Below are 23,492 nucleotides of genomic sequence, written 5' to 3'. Positions count from 1 at the left end.
AAATGTTTTATCAATTGTTACAGACCTGAATGATGAATTTCGTATTTTTGACAATCTGATTGTATGTGTTCCCTGATCATCACAGTCTTCGCTTTGTAACATGACATGCAGTTTAATAATAGACTTTCTGATTTGTAGTAAAATGCCATGGAAACAGATCTTTGTAGAATGCATTTTTCTGGTAACCATGGTTACCATATCAATGGAGAACTCTCTGTTTTGCCTGTAGAAATAAACTGCAGACAATGTAAAATCCATGATCACAGAAATTTAATGATCACAGACAACATGTAACCTCACTACACTGATTCCTAATCAGATCTAGTCTGTCGGCGATGGTAACACTAATGATGGAGGCAAAATGCATATATAATCTGAATTTGTGTGTCTTTACTCTGAATCGTCCTATAGTATAACAAAGGAAAAAGGATGAAGAAATAGTAATAGTAAAGTCTTATATATGTTCATTTGTGATGGGGACAAATTAGATTATTGTATTATTAGTTTACTACATGCATGCTAAACTTGCAATCATGTTGTAAAAAAACCTGGTTTGTCTTTGCTGTACCAATGAGCTGTTCCATCCTAGAACTATGTGTCACTGTAAAGACTCTGATGGTATATGTACTTCCATTATCTGTCTGGACGGCACCACAGTAATGGCCAATTCCCTTGACTAGCTGGGGTGGAAAGTCTTTTGTAGTACAACTGTTTTAGTTTTATGGCCCAATGTGACTTATGTTGAAGGCATTTGTTGCACAAACATATTCCCATCACATTTTGAATTATTTCAGCCTTTTTATACATTAACAAACAAGGGATGGATGGGGTTGTCTTGGATCAGAATTTGACTAAGATTTTTATCCCAAGTTCACTGAATGTATAGATCTGCTTATTTCATGAATATTTTAGAAAGTATTCTTTGAGTTTTCATTATAAAATGCTCAGTGATTAAGTTTATTTGATATTACTATACCATATTCACATAATCATAACCATGGGAACATACTGTTGTATAACAATAGCTCCCAATATTCTTGGCCTAGTAACCTAGGTTCTTATCAATATTCTACCCTAGTCTTTACTAATAGCCATCAACAAAACATAAAAAAACGACATAAATATGGTCATTATGAGATTCCAGAAATCCTGGTTATCACAAAGCTTGTAGGTATGTGCTGTTCTGTGTGATTACCAAGCTTATAAGTGACATAGACACCTGTTTTCCTTCCATCAGCTTCATCAAAGTCTGGTCAGCTTGTCGAAAACTGGAAAGCAAACCAGCAAACTCTCATAATCAAAAGACATGGAGAAGAAATGATGAACAGGCTTAAAAAGATGATGTGAAAGTTATGTAATTTGAAGTCAACTGGAAAAACTATTGCAGAATATTATTGTAGAAAATTCATGATGCTAACAGATCTTTGAACAATTTTTCCTGTGCTCATTTGGAAGATTAGAGGGTAGGGACCTGTTTATGATCCAACTTTGGTTTCATTTGGCAAAAGTATCACAGTTTAAAGGGACCTACATGTATATCTATATTGTTATATGGTTGACTTTAATCATGTACAGTCTCATTCAGTTCTTAATCACAGAGGCAAAATTAAGATAAACAAATTGACAACCTCCATATTGTAAATTTTATTTTTTATAAGTATTCTGAATTATTTTATGGGGCTGAAAATTGTAATTGCTAGAAGTGAATGATATACTTTTGCTTCAAAGTATTTCAAAGATAAAGTTTAAAGGAAAAAAAATGATTTTTTTCAACTTTCTATTATTGGTAAGTTTTGTTGTTATTTGTTGCTCATAATAATAAGTTATACTAAGATTTGTGTTTAAATTAGTCAGTAAATGTGAATGAATGCTATAGAATGATATAGGTTCCATTATTACTACAGAGAACATAGTTTCTAAACCAAGGTATTACCTATATTTGTAGGCGTTGTATGTGTAGGGGAACGGCAGGGATTTAACGTTTAAACTGATCAGCTTTACTGTAATCCAATCCTTTAATTCTGTTACACAACACTCCATACACAGCTATTATAAGTATATTAGGCTTAATAGGATAAACATATGGCATGAGACAAAATTCCTAGTGTACATGTACAGCAATACACATCTTGATTTTAACACAGTTGTTTTTTATTGATATTTGCATAATAATTTGATGATTTATCCATTATATCTTGAGTGACCTTTGTGAAGTTAATGTCATGTTATGTAAACATATATTATGTCAATTCACTTGAGGTAATATTTAGAACAGTGAGCACCATTTCATATTTGATATATATCAATAATAGATTATCAGATGTTGGTTATGACTGAATGTTGGACTAGCTAGCGAGATTGAGGTTCGGGGTTTGATTCTTTATCCTGTTTTCTGTTACACATGTAACACTATTTCATAGTTCTAAAATATGTTTTTGGTTTTCCTAAAAACATGGCTTGTGGATCACCACAAGAGCAATAAGATGGTGTTTAGCATCTGACTGCATGCACCATGCCTCTACTGTAAAAGTCATTAATAATGTATTTAGTGTTATATATCTGGTTATTAGATTAGCGTAACAATTAATTCTTTAGCTTTTCTTGTAAACTTTATAAAAAGTTTGGCATGTGCAGATTTCCTGGTTTATTTTCAGTGTCCAACAGATGTTTATATTCTGTGATACTGTAAGGTAAACTTCCTTGTGTAATTTATGATTATAAAGGATGCTATGTGAAGTGCTGGCATTACAATGGGATTTTTTTGCCATTAGAAATTCCATGTTTCTTTCCCTTCATACACTTGCATCATGTAAACAACCTACAAGATTACAAAACTTTTTGTCTCCTCTTCAATAGAAAGGACCATTGACTTCACCTTGACGAAAACCAGTGAATTTTCCTAAAAAAAAAAAAGAGTTATTGACCTTTTACCTTTGCTTAAAAGCCCACTGCATATTGACTCCAGGTTTTTCTATAATTCAGTAATGTTAGTCTGACTAAGATCTTATAGATTCAGTTAAAAAAAAAAAGAACCATACTTGTGTCTTTATTCATTCAAAGGGAGACTGATTGCTTTGTGGTCAATTCGAAATTTCTTTAACCTTGACCTATGAATGTTTGGTTGACCTTGACTTTTGTTTTCTAGGTGTTTATGTTGGAATTGACCAAACACCAGGACAGTATAGGACTGGTGGTAAAGGAGGGCAATGACCTGATATCTGAGGGAAAGATACTTGAGGAGGAGGAGAGTGAGATACGGGTACAGATGGGGCTACTGAACCACCGCTGGGAGGACCTTAGAATGAAGACTATACACAGACAGAGTTGGTGAGTACTCCTTATAGACAACATAGCTCATGGAAACAGCTCTTGGACTAGAGAAATATGTTCTTGAACACAGTCTAGAGCAATTTGTTCTTGAGCACAATCTAGAGCAATATGTTCTTGGACAAAGTGTAAGCAATACATTCTTGAACACAGTCTCTAGAAATTTTCTCTTGGCCATAGTCTAGAACAATTAGCCATTTGACTCAATTTAGAGCAATAAATCCTTGGACTATGTAAGCCTAAAGCAATAAGTCATTTGACTCAGTCTAGAAAAATGAAACCTTGGATTCAGTCTAGAGAACATATCTCTTGGCCTCAATCACTTAATTCATGGATTCAGCATAGCGAACCTTACCTTTTGACTCAGTCTAGAGCACTTAGCCTTTAAAAACGAGTAAGCAAAAGACTTTTTGTGCTTTTTTGAGGCAGAAAAGCAAGTCAGTACATGTATATGATTTGGTAGAAGTGTTCAGCAGAAAAAAAAATTTTGAAGGGACAAATTCATTTTTGCAAATGAGTTAATTTTTAAGGACAGATATACTGGGCAGAAGGAGTTTGTCAGGAATAGATAACTAGAGGTTTGACAGTGTGGGAATAAGGAACAGAGGAGTTAGGTAAGGACAGCTTTAATGAAGCAGGTGTGTTATACAGGGTGGCATTTTTAAAATGGACAAATTGATGTGGACGGGGAAATAGTTAAAGTATTCATCAAGAGGTCAGTGTTTTAGTCATGAGGAACATAGATAATTGATATAGATCGAAGAATAGTGTTTACATCTTAGATACTATGCTAGCTAACACATAGTTAACATTCACAGTCGTACCTCATACTGCTGCTGTGAAATTTTAATTACTGCATCACTATTATGTAGTGTTTATATACAAATATCTACAGCATAGCAAGGGATGATAAACATGTTCTACAATACACAGAGCTGGTCTCAGCCACTAATTAGCTAGATTATCAAGTAATAAATGCTGAAAGTTATCTGAAATGTAAACAACAAGGTAGAGGTAGTATTATTACAGTGTATCCACATACTGTAACAATATTCCTGTCTACATTCTCAGCCCCCCCCTATATCTCCACACTTCTATTTGTGTGTTTGGTACCATTGTAGATCTTTATCTCATATCTGTTGTAGGACAAATGAGAAACAGGTTATGTGACTAGGGTGTTTATATGTGTATGTCTTCCTTTGTTGAAAATATTTGAAAATAGAAAACTACTTAATTGACTATAGATGGTCAGTAAGATATTTATTGTGTCTCAATTTATTGTTCTATTATTTTACTGCACTATTTTTTGTGAGAAACAGGTTATGTGACTAGGGTGTTTATATGTGTAAGTCTTCCTTTGTTGAAAATTATTGAAAATAGAAAACTGCTTAATAGACTGTAGATGGTCAGTAAGATGTTTATTATCTTACTGCACTATTTTTTGTGAGAAACAGGTTATGTGACTAGCACTATATCATTGATGTTAACAGGTTATGTGACTAGCACTATATCATTGATGTTAACAGGTTATGTGACTAGCACTATATCATTGATGTTTAACAGGTTATGTGACTAGCACTATATCATTGATGTTAACAGGTTATGTGACTAGCACTATATCATTGATGTTAACAGGTTATGTGACTAGCATTATATCATTGATGTTAACAGGTTATGTGACTAGCACTATATCATTGATGTTAACAGGTTATGTGACTAGCACTATATCATTGATGTTAACAGGTTATGTGACTAGCATTATATCATTGATGTTAACAGGTTATGTGACTAGCACTATATCATTGATGTTAACAGGTTATGTGACTAGCACTATATCATTGATGTTAACAGGTTATGTGACTAGCACTATATCATTGATGTTAACAGGTTATGTGACTAGCACTATATCATTGATGTTAACAGGTTATGTGACTAGCACTATATCATTGATGTTAACAGGTTATGTGACTAGCACTATATCATTGATGTTAACAGGTTATGTGACTAGCACTATATCATTGATGTTAACAGGTTATGTGACTAGCATTATATCATTGATGTTAACAGGTTATGTGACTAGCACTATATCATTGATGTTAACAGGTTATGTGACTAGCACTATATCATTGATGTTAACAGGTTATGTGACTAGCACTATATCATTGATGTTAACAGGTTATGTGACTAGCACTATATCATTGATGTTAACAGGTTATGTGACTAGCATTATATCATTGATGTTAACAGGTTATGTGACAAGCACTATATCATTGATGTTAACAGGTTATGTGACTAGCATTATATCATTGATGTTAACAGGTTATGTGACTAGCACTATATCATTGATGTTAACAGGTTATGTGACTAGCATTATATCATTGATGTTAACAGGTTATGTGACTAGCACTATATCATTGATGTTAACAGGTTATGTGACTAGCACTATATCATTGATGTTAACAGGTTATGTGACTAGCACTATATCATTGATGTTAACAGGTTATGTGACTAGCACTATATCATTGATGTTAACAGGTTATGTGACTAGCACTATATCATTGATGTTAACAGGTTATGTGACTAGCATATATCATTGATGTTAACAGGTTATGTGACTAGCATTATATCATTGATGTTAACAGGTTATGTGACTAGCACTATATCATTGATGTTAACAGGTTATGTGACTAGCACTATATCATTGATGTTAACAGGTTATGTGACTAGCACTATATCATTGATGTTAACAGGTTATGTGACTAGCACTATATCATTGATGTTAACAGGTTATGTGACTAGCACTATATCATTGATGTTAACAGGTTATGTGACTAGCATTATATCATTGATGTTAACAGGTTATGTGACTAGCATTATATCATTGATGTTAACAGGTTATGTGACAAGCACTATATCATTGATGTTAACAGGTTATGTGACTAGCACTATATCATTGATGTTAACAGGTTATGTGACTAGCATATATCATTGATGTTAACAGGTTATGTGACTAGCATTATATCATTGATGTTAACAGGTTATGTGACTAGCACTATATCATTGATGTTAACAGGTTATGTGACTAGCATTATATCATTGATGTTAACAGGTTATGTGACTAGCACTATATCATTGATGTTAACAGGTTATGTGACTAGCATTATATCATTGATGTTAACAGGTTATGTGACTAGCATTATATCATTGATGTTAACAGGTTATGTGACTAGCATTATATCATTGATGTTAACAGGTTATGTGACTAGCACTATATCATTGATGTTAACAGGTTATGTGACTAGCATTATATCATTGATGTTAACAGGTTATGTGACTAGCACTATATCATTGATGTTAACAGGTTATGTGACTAGCATTATATCATTGATGTTAACAGGTTATGTGACTAGCACTATATCATTGATGTTAACAGGTTATGTGACTAGCATATATCATTGATGTTAACAGGTTATGTGACTAGCATTATATCATTGATGTTAACAGGTTATGTGACTAGCATTATATCATTGATGTTAACAGGTTATGTGACTAGCACTATATCATTGATGTTAACAGGTTATGTGACTAGCACTATATCATTGATGTTAACAGGTTATGTGACTAGCATTATATCATTGATGTTAACAGGTTATGTGACTAGCATTATATCATTGATGTTAACAGGTTATGTGACTAGCACTATATCATTGATGTTAACAGGTTATGTGACTAGCACTATATCATTGATGTTAACAGGTTATGTGACTAGCACTATATCATTGATGTTAACAGGTTATGTGACTAGCACTATATCATTGATGTTAACAGGTTATGTGACTAGCACTATATCATTGATGTTAACAGGTTATGTGACTAGCATTATATCATTGATGTTAACAGGTTATGTGACTAGCATTATATCATTGATGTTAACAGGTTATGTGACAAGCATATATCATTGATGTTAACAGGTTATGTGACTAGCACTATATCATTGATGTTAACAGGTTATGTGACAAGCATTATATCATTGATGTTAACAGGTTATGTGACTAGCACTATATCATTGATGTTAACAGGTTATGTGACAAGCATATATCATTGATGTTAACAGGTTATGTGACTAGCACTATATCATTGATCATTGATGTTTGTTAACAGGTTATGTGACTAGCACTATATCATTGATGTGGCTTGGCATTCCCTCCTGACCTAACTTAATATTACAGACTAAGATGTTGTTATCACAGGCAGTCCTGTGGTACAGGCACAATGTATACATCTTTATAATGGTCACTCCACACATGGGTCATAGTTTTGGTAAGTGGTGGTCAGTGTAGTCAGGTCAGCTGGTAGAAGGTCTGCAGGGTACCAAGGAAGGCAGACGAAGGAAGTTTTTTCGGATTCTAAGTTTGTGTTAGCCATGAGTGATGATGACAGGTATGTAGAGATTATTATGTAGTAGCTGGTGACATGCTCTTCTAGCAATAATGGATGCCTTATTTCAGTTCACTACCAACAGGTAACATTGCTGTCAAATCTATGGATGACTGTGTTTGATGTTGATTGAGGTAGTGAAATCTACACTGATGCCTCTGGCAACACCATGACCTGGCTATGGATTATAACAGTATGCCCGACCCTATTTGATCTCCACCAAAGCCCCCTGGATCCTAGTGTATATTTTATAAGCTGTATATCAGACCAGGTTACCTGGATGTTTCCTCTATGTATCTGATTCCTATTACATGGCTATGTTTATCATCTCTGCTATCAGATTCATTGTGATGTGTCTTCAATTACAGCAACATTTCAGTTGATTTGTAGATGTTGTCTGTTTTTGATAAAGAAAGATTTGGAATATCCTACTTTTGTATATAAGTGCAATAGTGAGGCGCCATAACTGGCATTATAAATACCTATGTCCATTCCTTTACAGAAAACAATTAAGGTGTTTTACTTTTGTATCTAGAGAAAACAATTTTGATCAGCTTTACTCATACTTCAACTGCCATTGTCCATTCTCTGATTTACGAAAACACATTAATGTGTAGTATCCATAGACTGCAGCATTAATGTTGAAGATTTGAAGGGCCTGGTTCTAGCTTCCCTTTACCTTTGGTGGTTTGATTGCTTTATTAGGATATTGAGAAACAAACTAGTTTGTGATGCCTTCATAATTTTCAACAGCAAGACTCTTTACCTAGACTATCTTCCAAACACTATGGGTATGTTGATCAATGAAGTTACAGGCATCTACAAGCTGACCCTATCTCTAAATTACTTTGGATATTCCTGTACTCTAACAAAGAGGTACCATTAACTTTCTTCCTACCATAGCTTCCATATGGTTCAACTGTGGTCATCTCAATACATGATGGAGTACTAGAGATAAATAAACATGTACCTGGAACAACAAAAACACTGACCAATATAAGAACTGTGGTGATTTATTCTGCCAGAGAAGTGACTGATTCACAGAATGGTTGCCACTATCTCCTGATATCTCTCTATCTACCCAAACCAGCCCTGCCTCCCAGGGCCTAGACGTTTAATGGTAAGGTACTGGAGGAAAAAGAGGGTGGGGGGGGGGGGGTTACACCTATTAATGCTTATCTTATCAAAGGGCAGGTAACTCTTGATGTCTGCCATATGCCATCTCTAAGGTGTTAGTGACCCAATCAAAGGATAACAGACTTAGTTTTAAATTTGAAGCTCTGGGTATCAGTTTATAGTTGTATATAGATACTGGAGGTGTGCCAAGCTGTTATTGTACAGGTAGAGGGTTCAGGATATATGTTACTACAGCAGAAAGCTGCATAGTGCTTCTCCAGATCAGTGTAAAATATCGGTGAAGACGCTAACAGGGTTTTGTGTTATAACTTATACATATTAGCAGGAGCCTGGCACATCAGGTCTAAACAGGTTTTGCTGAAGTGATGCCAACATTTAGATTTATATACAAAAATCAAGATAATTACACAAAAATTATGTCTTGGCTGTATACCCTTCAATACAACAAATTCTTCAGTATTAAGTGGAGTATAAGTGGAGATGTTTCATAGTCTATGTCCTGACTGAAGTGTACCAATGCACCACCTCCATAGCATCCGAGTACTCCTCATATCTACATAATAATATATCTTCTGCTAACCTTGATACTGAACTTTTTTAAAATTTGATTTGATCAGGCCCCGATTTCTCGAAACAGAAGTGCTGTCTTAAGTCATGACTTAAGTTTTTCTGTTTCTGTAACTTATGTAAAACATTTTGACTTAAGTCAGTTTTTGTCGAGAAATTCGGGCCAGGCTCTCTTCCTACCATAATACTGACCAATTCCTTAGCATCAGACTCTCTGTTTTACCCACTTCTCAGGATTCATACTTTCACTTACATCATCAATCTCTTTACCCTAGTACTGGCTACCTTCCCATCGTAGGTACCTTTTTCTCACCTCTCAGTATCTGTACATTGCTTGTCCTATCCCACCACATTCCTGATAACTCTCAGCATCAATACATGCCTCCCCCCACCCACCCCCAATAATACAATAGTTGTACTTAAATATACTTTTGTCCCTCCCACTCCCTTGACATATTGTAGTAGCTAGGTGGCTAGGTGTCTGGAAAATCACCCTCCCCATCCCTATAATGTGAATACCTGTTTTAAGTTTATGAAGATATTCTGCAAGTCCCCCCTCCCATCATACCTGTTTTATGCTGTAGTGTCTGTATGGGGAGGCCCTGATTTACACTTGTTCTGTTTTATGCTGTAGTGTCTGTATGAGGAAGCCCTGATTTACACTTGTCCTGTTTTATGCTGTAGTGTCTGTATGAGGAAGCCCTGATTTACAGCTGTTAATTGTCCTGATTTACTTGGGAAGCCCTGATTTACACTTGTCCTGTTTTATGCTGTAGTGTCTGTATGAGGAAGCCCTGATTTACACTTGTCCTGTTTATGCTGAGGTCTGGTTTGTATGGGAAGCCCTGATTTACACTTGTCCTGTTTTATGCTGTAGTGTCTGTATGAGGAAGCCTGATTTACATGTCGTTGCTGTAGGTCTGGGGAGCCCTGATTTACATGTCCTGTTATGCTGTAGTGTCTGTGAGAAGCCCTGATTTACACTTGTCCTGTTTTATGCTGTAGTGTCTGTATGAGGAAGCCCTGATTTACACTTGTCCTGTTTTTATGCTGTAGTGTCTGTATGAGGAAGCCCTGATTTACACTTGTCTGTTTTATGCTGTAGTGTCTGTAATGAGGAAGCCCTGATTTACACTTGTCCTGTTTTATGCTGTAGTGTCTGTATGAGGAAGCCCTGATTTACACTTTGTCCTGTTTTATGCTGTAGTGTCTGTATGAGGAAGCCCTGATTTACACTTGTTCTGTTTCATGCTGTAGTGTCTGTAAGAGGAAGCCCTGATTTACACTGTTCTGTTTTATGCTGTAGTGTCTGTATGAGGAAGCCCTGATTTACACTTGTTCTGTTTTATGCTGTAGTGTCTGTATGAGGAAGCCCTGATTTACACTTGTCCTGTTTTATGCTGTAGTGTCTGTATGAGGAAGCCCTGATTTACACTTGTCCTTTTATATGCTGTAGTGTCTGTCTGTTATAAGAGGAAGCCCTGATTTACACTTGTCCTGTTTTATGCTGTAGTGTCTGTTTGAGGAAGCCCTGATTTACACTTGTCCTGTTTTATGCTGTAGTGTCTGTTTGAGGAAGCCCTGATTTACACTTGTCCTGTTTTATGCTGTAGTGTCTGTTTGAGGAAGCCCTGATTTACACTTGTCCTGTTTTATGCTGTAGTGTCTGTATGAGGAAGCCCTGATTTACACTTGTCCTGTTTTATGCTGTAGTGTCTGTTTGAGGAAGCCCTGATTTACACTTGTCCTGTTTTATGCTGTAGTGTCTGTTTGAGGAAGCCCTGATTTACACTTGTCCTGTTTTATGCTGTAGTGTCTGTTTGGGAAGCCCTGATTTACACTGTTGTTTTTGCTCTGTTTTTTATGTTTTATGCTGTAGTGTCTGTATGAGGAAGCCCTGATTTACACTTGTCCTGTTTTACACTTGTCCAGTTTTATGCTGTAGTGTCTGTTTGAGGAAGCCCTGATTTACACTTGTCCTGTTTTATGCTGTAGTGTCTGTATGAGGAAGCCCTGATTTACACTTGTCCTGTTTTATGCTGTAGTGTCTGTATAGGAAAGCCCTGATTTACATTTGTCCTGACTTATTACACTAATGAGTCTATGTAATTCACATTTTACGCCTAATTACCCCTCCAAGTGTGGTGAAACAGACACCTCTTCTTCCTTGGTCCAGGTGCTCTCTACATTACTATAGTCAGGCTCTCTAGGCAGACTAGTACATGTTAACTTGCATTACTGTCATGTTCACTAATTCTGTGAAATGTGCTACAAAGCAAAAAGCTTTGGAATGCTAACTTGTGTTATATCTTCCATCTTCAATTATGAAACACTATGAAATAATTTGTACCACCAACTTTGATAATGAAAACAGAAATTTGTTTTTTGATGTCCACGCCATTAAATGGAATCCCAACAGTGTTACCCTTGTCTGTTTTGTCCTAATACCTTCCTGCTTACAGAGGTGAGATGTCTGATGATCACAACTATATCTCTGTTATGGTTTTGACTGATTCTCTGTAAACATGTATTTATACCTATGTTAGGGTCCCTTATCCTGTACGTTCCATCCACTACCATGTCCCATTCTATCCCACATGTCCAGATTGTATATGCACATTTCTATTTATCCAGTTGATTGGAGGTAGTTGGTTTACGTAATGCCATCTTGCCATGAGCATGTGTCCTTGAGTACATAATCCAGTGATTTTTCAGGGTATTTTTGGAAAAAAGTTTTTGTAACAAATTGGGAATTTTTAATTGCAAAATGAACAGTTTTGGAAAAAAGTTACCCATTACTGAACATTGTATAATAAGTGATAAGATATTGTAAAACAGTAAACTGTTTCATTTTATCAAAAGGTGACGGCCATAACTACAGTTTCAGAGTAGTTTGTTTCAGGTTAAACAACGAGGGGAGAGCTTTTCAGTTTTGTTTGTTTTTCAGAGATTTGATTTGGGAATATTTCATCGTGATTGGGAAAAAAATTGGGGGTTGGGGTTGGCATTGGGAATGGGGTCGTTTACTGACCCCAGTTATATAAGGAGAAAAATCACTTTATTCCTATGTACATGGATACTTAAGCTTCACTTCTCAGCTTTGATTATATCTCCTTGTTTGATTAATCAACAACAGACATAAAACCAAGGAGTATGACATTTATCTCGTAGTTGTTATTACTCTTGTCTAGGTAGACTTTCAGATCACTCTACCATCGAGTGATTCTGCTGGTTTATAATCAATATAAGAAATTAAATGTACAATTCGGTACCAACATGAACTTGATGTTTATTTCCAAACTAGATCATTTAACTTGATAACAACTAAGATACTAAGCCATATACGAATTGTGTTCTTTGTTGTTTTATGTATGGAAACCCTATACGGATTGTGTTCTTGTTGTTTTATGTATGGAAGCCCTATACAAATTGTGTTCTTGTTGTTTTATGTATGGAAGCCCTATACAAATTGTGTTCTTGTTGTTTTATGTATGGAAGCCCTATACAAATTGTGTTCTTGTTGTTTTATGTATGGAAGCCCTATACGGATTGTGTTCTTGTTGTTTTATGTATGGAAGCCCTATACAAATTGTGTTCTTGTTGTTTTATGTATGGAAGCCCTATACGGATTGTGTTCTTGTTGTTTTATGTATGGAAGCCCTATACAAATTGTGTTCTTGTTGTTTTATGTATGGAAGCTCTATACAAATTGTGTTCTTGTTGTTTTATGTATGGAAGCCCTATACAAATTGTGTTCTTGTTGTTTTATGTATGGAAGCCCTATACAAATTGTGTTCTTGGTTGTTTTATGTATGGAAGCCCTATACAAATTGTGTTCTTGTTTTCTTGTTGTTTTATGTATGGAAGCCATATACAAATTGTGTTCTTGTTGTTTTATGTATGGAAGCCATATACAAATTGTGTTCTTGTTGTTTTATGTATGGAAGCCCTATACAAATTGTGTTCTTGTTGTTTTATGTATGGAAGCCATATACAAATTGTGTTCTTGTTGTTTTATGTATGGAAGCCCTATACAAATTGTGTTCTTGTTGTTTTATGTATGGAAGCCCTATACAAATTGTGTTCTTAGTTGTTTTATGTATGGAAGCCCTATACAAATTGTGTTCTTAGTTGTTTTATGTATGGAAGCCCTATACAAATTGTGTTCTTAGTTGTTTTATGTATGAGAGCCCTATACAAATTGTGTTCTTGTTGTTTTATGTATGGAAGCCCTATACGAATTGTGTTCTTGTTGTTTTATGTATGGAAGCTCTATACAAATTGTGTTCTTGTTGTTTTATGTATGGAAGCTCTATACAAATTGTGTTCTTAGTTGTTTTATTTATGGAAGCCCTATACAAATTGTGTATTTGGTTGTTTTATGTATGGAAACCCTATACAAATTGTGTATTTGGTTGTTTTATGTATGGAAGCCCTATACAAATTGTGTTCTTGTTGTTTTATGTATGGAAGCCCTATACAAATTGTGTTCTTAGTTGTTTTATGTATGGAAGCCCTATACAAATTGTGTTCTTAGTTGTTTTATGTATGGAAGCCCTATACAAATTGTGTTCTTAGTTGTTTTATGTATGGAAGCCCTATACAAATTGTGTTCTTAGTTGTTTTATGTATGGAAGCCCTATACAAATTGTGTTCTTAGTTGTTTTATGTATGGAAGCTCTATACAAATTGTGTTCTTGGTTGTTTTATGTATAGAAGCCATATACAAATTGTGTTCTTGTTGTTTTATGTATGGAAACCCTATACAAATTGTGTATTTGGTTGTTTTATGTATGGAAACCCTATACAAATTGTGTTCTTGTTGTTTTATGTATGGAAGCCCTATACAAATTGTGTTCTTAGTTGTTTTATGTATGGAAGCCCTATACAAATTGTGTTCTTAGTTGTTTTATGTATGGAAGCCCTATACAGAATTGTGTATTTGGTTGTTTTATGTATGGAAACCCTATACAAATTGTGTATTTGGTTGTTTTATGTATGGAAGCCCTATACAAATTGTGTTCTTAGTTGTTTTATGTATGGAAGCCCTATACTAATTGTGTTCTTGTTGTTTTATTTATGGAAGCTCTATACGAATTGTGTTCTTAGTTGTTTTATGTATGGAAGCCCTATACAAATTGTGTTCTTAGTTGTTTTATGTATGGAAGCCCTATACAAATTGTGTTCTTAGTTGTTTTATGTATGGAAGCCCTATACAAATTGTGTTCTTAATTGTTTTATGTATGAAAGCCCTATACGAATTGTGTTCTTGTTGTTTTATTTATGGAAGTTCTATAAGAATTGTGTTATTAGTTGTTTTATGTATGAAAGCCCTATACGAATTGTGTTCTTGTTGTTTAATGTATGGAAGCCCTATAAGAATTGTGTTCTTAGTTGTTTTATTTATGGAAGCTCTATACGAATTGTGTTCTTAGTTGTTTTATGCATGGAAGCCCTATACGAATTGTGTTCTTGGTTATCGGGATCGTTGACTCCCTCAGATAAAAGAAAACCAGATTTTTTAACTCGTATGAAAATCCATACAGATTATGTTTTCTTTTAAAGTTGCCATGGTTGTGGTCATTCTCATTCATATGAAAGAAAAAAAAAAGTTGTTGTTTAACAGTTAATGATTTTGAAAGATTTAACTTCTGCTTTATTGCTGTACAACTTTTCGGTCTGCTCTAACTGGCCCATGATGTGAGGCTATTGTTTATCAGTGTCCTATTATATACATGCAAATCCATTAGCAGATCTGTGTTTCTGCAATGCTCTAAAGTGATTGTACTTGATGGCTGGTGATTGATGGGTATTAATAGCATTACAAATGTTGTCTTTTTAATTGTACAAGAAAGCTCAATTTAGGCTTTGTGGTTTCCAATGATAATTCAATCAGATTTGCAATTCTAAGTTATAAAGCGGAAACATGTTTAGATTATTTTCAACAAACAGTTTAAATTAATTTTGCATGGACCCTAGTTTGAATTGAAATCAAGTTATTTAACAGTTGATATTGCTGTCATGCCTTGTTTAACTGAACATCACAAACAAAACACGATCACCACATAACATAATAAAAACTCTATGCCTATTGATATCAAGATGAATGAGAATTGTATAGCAAAAGTGACACAAATTTTATAGATACTGATAGTTAAATTATTCTAATGATGTTTTACACTGTCAATATTTCTCTGGTCTACCAAAGTGAGTTATTTTCTTAAATTAAATCAAGTTATCAAAGTTATTTTGAGCTGAATCTTCTTTTTTTGTACAAAGAGATTTAAATGTAAAGGTACAGGTCAAATGTTACCAAGTAAAACTATATTTAGCAGCAGATTCAAGGTAAAACCAGCAATGCATTCTGTGGAAGGGATCAGAGAGCGTAATCATTGGTTGAAAATATAATGGTATTCCTGTTGAAGTGGTGGGTTGGAGAAGAGGGGTGACATCACTGACTTGAGGAAGTTGACTGTTTACTGAAGATAAGGGTCTGTGGTTCATATGGGGACTTGACACAAGTTGTCATGATAAGATAGAAAAACTAAGGTATGAAATTCAGGACAGAACTAAGGTCTATAAATCAGGACAGAACTAAGGTCTAAAATTCAGTATAGTGCTAAGGTTTGAAATTCAGAACAGTGTTAAGGTCTGAAATTCAGGAGAGTGTTAAGGTCTGAAATTCAGAAAAGTCTTAAGGTCTGAAATTAAGATTAGTTCTATATAAGGTCTGAAATTCAGGACAGAACTAAGGTCTGAAATTCAGGACAAAACTAAGGTCTGAAATTCAGGACAGAACTAATGTCTTAAATTTAGGACAGAGCTAAGGTCTGAAATTCAGGTCAAGACTAATGTCTGAAATTCAGGAAAGTGTTAAGGTCTGAAAATCAGAAAAGTGTTAAGGTTTGAAATTCAGAATAAATAGTGCTAAGGTCTGAAATTCAGGGCAGAACTAAGGTCTGAAATTCATAACAGAACTAAGGTTTTAAATTTAGAACAGTGCATTCAGAACAGAGCTAAGGAATGAAATTCAGAACAGGACTAAGGAATGAAATTCAGAACAGGACTATGGTCTGAAATTCAGAACAGTGCTATAGTCTAAGATTCAGAACAGTGCTAAGGTCTGGAATTCAGAAGAGAGCTAAGGTCTAAAATTCAGAACCATGCTAAGGTCTAAAATTCAGAACAGAACTAAGGTATGAAACTAAGAAGAACAGGTTCCAAGAGCAAGAAGCAATATCAGTCTTGTATTTAGATATAATTTAAATAGGAACATCAAAAGTTGCAGTCATGAAGAGGACTGAGAACAACACTCTTAAATCAGTTGGCATTAAAGAACAATTTTCTGTCAAAATGTCAGAATGTCAAATTTGTATACTTGTTTAAGAATATTCTGAATCCAATGCAGGCATTATGAAAAAAAAAATGTTGAATAAACATAAAGGTATTGCTTGTGGTCTTTTGAAACATATAAGGTATTTGATTTGATGATATTTTGTTAAATCTAAATATTTTTTATCATTTCAGTCTACACAAGGCATTGATGGAACTTCAGCAGAAACAATTAGATGAGCTTGCTCATTGGATGAGCCAAACTGAGGCTCGGATTCAAAACCAGGAACCAATTGGATCAGACTTGGCAGCTATTAGAAAACAAGTGGACGATCACAGGGTAAAAATCAATATTTTATATAAAATAAGATATAAAATATATAATATAAGTTCCATCTTTGTATATTACATAGTTATCTGCCCTTGGTTGGTGATATTGTTTGTAATGTCATTTATTTGTCAGCAAACTTCTTTTCTTTTCTGTAGAAAATATAATGTAATGCTTGTAAACAGATGATTCTCAAGGGCAGATAACTCTGTTACATGTGAGGAATAAAATCTTATCAGCAAAGGATTGGACACTGTCAAGTAATGAACACTCTAGTATCAGGATGGAATGGTAGGGTTTGGGGAACATATTTGACCTAAATCAAGAGTCAGCCCCACCTTGGGTCAGTGGGCAATTCATTTAAATCTCTTATAGTCATACGGGGGTTCACATAGGTATACTCTGGTATCTATGTGTTGTCAAATGAACCTAGGTGCATGTTAAAATGGTGTAAAAATGAAATGAACCAAATCCAGGCCATACATCAGTTTTATTTGTGCTTTCAATGAGTTTGTGATTCCAGGAAGCTGCGTGGTATAATGTTATTGATTTCAAGTACATGTACTGTTTTTATCGTCCTCGTCCTCGTCCTCGTCCTCGACCCAATGTGTATGATCGACCTACTTTCTTCTGTTGTATACAGAATAATAAAAGTGACCTCCATCCCCCTTAAATCCAGATTGGGGTCAGCAGACTCATTTTTATGAAATATAGATGATATTGCAAGGTTAAATTTGATTTTACACATTGATATATATGACTGAAGTAATTTGAATGTATGGCAACTGAAGCCAGTGCCTTCAGGGCTCTTTTAGCATGTAATATCTTTTCAAACATTTCATGGATGTAGACTTATGAAAATAAATAAAATTTTATGGGCAAAAACGGCGGAGTGTCTTCCGTGTCCTTGGCAACTTTATTGAGCAAAGACACTAGTAAAAAGTCAAAAACTGTAAACAGTTTTAAATACATATACCCTGTGTTCCTTTTAGAATTTTATTATCTACCAAGTTCATTATTTGTACATTCATGAAGCGTCCTGAAAAGTAAGATAACTAGGATTAGGTTAGAATTCCAGTATCAAGAAGTCAGGATGTCTAAATAATTAAATGAAATGATTGGCATATCAATCTTTTTTGCATTGAAAGGATGTAAGTTATCTAACAGATTCTACACTGAAATTCCAGAGGCTTTGAAACTGCAATAAAATCTGCAAAAGTCATAGATCATAAACACCAAAAATCAAATATTTATAGCTTTTGAAACATTCACTTGCGTAATGACAGCCACACTTTTTAGTATTGGAATGTGTATGGTTTTCCTATTAAAATCTTTAAATGAGGTGTTGAAAATCTAACAAGAACCAGTGAACAGTGTTTTATTGAAGTCTACACATGCAGATATATACAAATCCATGCATACACTCACGAATATATAAACTTATCCAATAGAATTTGAGAAAATTCAGCAACTAGCTTTCATAGAAATGAAATGTTATGGATTTTAATATAAAGCTCATCATAAACTTTAAGGAAATGCTACATTTGTAGCTGTTGTAATTTTTTGTTGAATTGATATATGAGACCAATAAATAACATGCTTTGTTTTTTTACTACTCTGTAAGGGCATGCTGCAGAAAATCGGTGATCTGTTTCAGTTTAAGTTTTTTGTGTGTTTTCTTGTGATTTGTGCGAAGATGTAGGGCGTTAAAAGCCATCAAACGATTTATACAATTAAAGGTATCTGGCTTCCCGCCAAGGACGATACAGAACATCCAGTAACAAACAGCTATCTAGTATCACTTGTATATAAATCTCATCTCGATACACTCTATCACCCAAAGTGATAATGCCCTCATAGATTCTTAGGATTTCTTACAAACTGCATCAAACCTTGACATATTGAACAAATTTTACACATTTAAAAGAGATTTGATAAGAGATTTTTGATGGCAAAACCTGAATGGGAATCTATTGGAAATATAATAGGTTGCATTGGCCTTCAACAGAATTAAAAGGAGTCCTCACCATATCATACAGGTTGCTATGGGAATAGACTGTCACAAGTATTCTCCTCTCTTCTTAAAAGAGACTTGAATCTTCAGACTGCACTGACAGTTCTTTTTGATCAGAGAATAAAACAAATAAATATTCCATAGTTGGGTTTTGCTGATTTTGGCATCATAACCTTATAGACATTTCCTTATAGATGAACATATCAACAACAGTAGTTATTTATACTGGACTTTCTAAGATACATTTTACATAAACAAATGTGATGGATTATAGAAAGGTCTGTAGCTCTATTGCAATAACATCATTTGATGCAGGTTTGCTTGTTAGATGTGTCTAGTAAATGCCAATGTGTCTTGGCCAACTTTCTGATATCACCCGAGTCCATGATCAGACTATCAGAGATTTGACACCTCCAGAAGAAATTACATGGTTTTAGTGGAAATAAAAGTTAAGAATAGAATTTGCTGTTGATGACATTGTGTGTATATATAAATATCTGGCAAAATCACTATCTATGTTGGCTCAAAATTTGCTTTTTAGACAAACTTTAGACAATTTGTAGTTTCTGATTTTTTTTCAAGTTGTAAATTTATGATGTCTTTTAAACTCAACCAGTGTTAATGCATACAAATAAAAACATATATAAATCAGAGATCCAACATCTTTTGCGGGAACAAGTAAACAGATGTTGAATACTTAAAGTCTTACCATGGTCTTGTAGACTTCTAGTTAGCTAGGTTTGAACATAGAATTATCAGGTACTATGATACAGAATTGATTTTACAACACCTGTATGGTTTGTTTACAGAAACTACAGGAGGAGCTGGAACAGCAACAAATGAAGGTGGATAACCTGAGAGACATGGTGGTCATTGTGGACGACGACAATACAGAACAAGGTAGGTGATAGTAAACAACTTAGGATGGATGTTCTAGATTCCTGTCACCTGTCACTGCTGTCAGAAAGTTTGGTAGCACCGATCAGATTTACTCTGAAGGGATATACGGTCTGATGAGTGTGAAATGCTGCATATAAATGTTTGGCAGACAGAAACAATTTGATAAATAAATTGTGAAGAATAACGTCATGCATGTTTGAATATCTATATATATAACTTTGATTTACTTTTGTAATTTGTGAAATCAGTAAAACCTGTAGTTGGTAACCAAGTCACTGTAACCTATATTTGTTGTTCATTATAATCTCTGACCATGCAATGCTTGTAATCAAAATATCAATGAACTATCTTTGTGTGGGTTGATAACTATGTCACTGTGACCTATATATACATGTATAAGTTGATGATTGAATCACTGTGACCTATAATTGTGTAAGTTGATGATTGAATCACTGTGACCTATATTTGTGTAAGTTGATGATTGAATCACTGTGACCTATATTTGTGTAAGTTGATGATTGAATCACTGTGACCTATATTTGTGTAAGTTGATGATTGAATCACTGTGACCTATATTTGTGTAAGTTGATGATTGAATCACTGTGACCTATATTTGTGTAAGTTGATGATTGAATCACTGTGACATGTATTTGTGTAAGTTGATGATTGAATCACGCTGACCTTTATTTGTAGCATATGAAGTGATGGAAAACCAGCTACAGAACCTAGGGAAGCGATGGGCAGTTATCTGTAACTGGACAGAACAACAGTGGCTCCTCCTACAGGAGGTTCTCCTCAAATGGCAGCACTTTTCTGAGGAGCAGGCCATGTTCTCTGATTGGTTGGCAGAGAAGGAGTCGGTGCTCAGTAAAATGAGGGAGTGTGACCTTAATGACCCTGACAAGGTCATAACACAGGTCAAAGACTTAAAGGTGAGGATTGTACAAAAGACAGAAGTATCTTATGGTCATATGTGATTTAATTGTTATGCTGTTGCATTCTTTTCCTTTAATATATCTTATGGAGATGAGGACATCTACGTCTTACAAATATTTCTTGTGACACTCATTTTTATGTAGGAATGTTCAAAATTTTACTCATTCCTAAGAAGAGAATAACATTGCAAAAAAGAGAAATACATGTATATACATATTTTGTTTTTTGTTTTTCTGAAAATAAATAATCAGTTTATAAATGACATTTTCCCAGGCTATAGAGACCGACATGGTAGAACAAGTCCAGAGGTTTGATGAGTTGAATGAGTGTGGTCAGCAGATTGTCCAGTATGTGGACAACGAGCAAACGGTCCAACAAATCAGTTCTCAGCTGGAGGGCTTCCAGGAGAGGTGGGAGAAACTCGTCAGGCAGATGGAGATGCAGAGTAAACAGGTAAAAACTAGCAAGCTGTAAAATACAGTCAAACCTGTCTATAAACACCACCCATTAGTCAATGGGAGAATGGTCTTTATAGCCAGGTGGTCTTTATACACAGGTTGAATTATGTGGAAATTGGTCATTTGGGATCCTACAAAGGTCTTATCAAGCAGATGGTCTCTATACAGAGGTGGGCACTGATACAGGTTTGACAGATGGTCTTTATACAGAGGTGGGCACTGATACAGGTTTGACAGATGGTCTTTATACAGAGGTGGGCACTGATACAGGTTTGACAGATGGTCTTTATACAGAGATGGGCACTGATACAGGTTTGACAGATGGTCTTTATACAGAGGTGGGTACTGATACAGGTTTCACAGATGGTCTTTATACAGAGGTGGGCACTGATACAGGTTTGACAGATGGTCTTTATACAGAGGTGGGCACTGATACAGGTTTGACAGATAGTCTTTATACAGAGGTGGGCACTGATACAGGTTTGACAGATGGTCTTTATACAGAGATGGGCACTGATACAGGTTTGACCGTACTGATCTCTTGGAGAGGGTTCTTATTGTTTTGATCAGTTTGTTGTTCAGCCAGTAATCCAGAGGTCCCAGGTTGGAACCATGATGGAGGCTGTATGTTTTATGAATTATTACCCAGGTATAGATCCATAACCTATCCTGATGATATCAATATTTACATCAAGGTTTGGTTTCATTCATAATTTTCAACTTGCCTGCTTTTCAAAAACCTCCACAATATGTTTATAAAAAGGTGTATCTTAACATATAAATATTAGTGAGTAATATCTATTGATAAGATAAACAATTATTTAGATCTCAGGCTTAATACAATAATCATATCTAGCTAGGAAAAATTGTTTTCATCCAAAAGCAGAGTTAAACTGTAAAGTAACTGTTACATAGGCCGTTATGGCAAGTATAAGATTTCGATTTGGGGGCAGGATATGATTTTTGAAATGTTCTAAATGAAGACAACTTCTATTGAAGGAGGTAAACAATCATTGCTACAGGCAAGCTACTGACAATATTGAAGTGATCAAATTAAAATGCATTTGATTTGTGCTTGCAGTTGCATTTTGTCATCAGCATAATCAAGTTTTCTTTTACCAATATAATAGTTTAAAGTCTGTGTATCGATTGATTGACAGTGTGTGTTATTTGTGTATCAGATTGCCGGCTCAGGAGTAGAGCTGAGTAAAGTTTCTGAGGAAATGATGTCAGAATTTTCTGCGGAGGGACCTCTTAGATCTCCTACAGTGTCATCAGCCAAGAAACGAAAGGTTGACACAGCGACGCGTAAAGAGTACGATTTTGAGATGACTGAGCTGACAGCCTGGTTCGAGAAGACAGAATCTGCTCTCGAGATGTTGACAAAAGACGACGCATCACTTTCCCCGCAGGACAAGTTTACTGTAGAAGAACAGCTTGTTCTGGTTCAGGTTCGTACAATATTCTGTGAAGTGTTTGTCACACTCTAGAATGGAGGATATTGGAAGGCTGTCTGTGTATTTAAATAAAGCTTAATTCTCTTTAGGACTTCAGAATCACCTTCAAATAGCAGAACTAATGTATACGAACTTTAATTTTTCATGTTGTTTAAAAACATAAGTTAAAAACATTCCACAAAACCATGTAAGTTTTGTTTGGTGTATGCTAAGCATTAGTATCATTTGAAATGCATTTTGATAATTGTTTTTGCATCATTTATTGACAATTTAATTCTTGGTTAATTCAGAGGAAAATGCTCTTAACAACCAAATTCAAGTTTACCAAACAATGGACTATTTCAGTTGGTATTGTTTTGCTGATTTTGATGAGGTTGTTGTCCACAGGATACAGAAAATGATGTGAAGGCCCACTCAGCAGAAGTGTACAAAGTTCTCTCCCTTGGGAGGAATATGCTCACAGAATTCAAGATGTGTAAGTCTAATAATCCTTCTTCGCCTTAAAAAGCCCATCAATGGATGTTAAGTTGGTACATCCATGGTGTCAATCTTTATAAAACCATAGTCTTATCAGAGTTGTTCCCCTTTAAACCTTACCC

The 23,492-nt window shown here is 34.9% G+C and overlaps 1 protein-coding gene across 6 annotated transcripts in view; it reads left to right on the top strand.

Annotated features, from left to right (window-relative positions):
- The window catches only part of LOC138332868 (dystrophin-like), a 305,298-nt gene that overhangs the window by 78,971 nt on the left and 202,835 nt on the right, over positions 1-23,492 (top strand). For all 6 annotated transcript variants that reach the window (XM_069280861.1, XM_069280851.1, XM_069280886.1 and 3 more), the window contains 7 exons: positions 3,146-3,327; positions 16,996-17,140; positions 19,952-20,042; positions 20,736-20,974; positions 21,252-21,431; positions 22,618-22,887; positions 23,281-23,368. In XM_069280861.1, coding sequence (XP_069136962.1) covers positions 3,146-3,327; positions 16,996-17,140; positions 19,952-20,042; positions 20,736-20,974; positions 21,252-21,431; positions 22,618-22,887; positions 23,281-23,368 — 1,195 coding nt within the window. The remainder of the gene's footprint in view (positions 1-3,145; positions 3,328-16,995; positions 17,141-19,951; positions 20,043-20,735; positions 20,975-21,251; positions 21,432-22,617; positions 22,888-23,280; positions 23,369-23,492) is intronic.

This window comes from Argopecten irradians, chromosome 1 (genome assembly GCF_041381155.1).
Source record: "Argopecten irradians isolate NY chromosome 1, Ai_NY, whole genome shotgun sequence".
Taxonomy (NCBI): Eukaryota; Metazoa; Mollusca; class Bivalvia; order Pectinida; family Pectinidae; genus Argopecten; species Argopecten irradians.
Note: the sequence above shows the minus strand (reverse complement) of the source record. Positions and strands in the feature narration are given on the sequence as shown.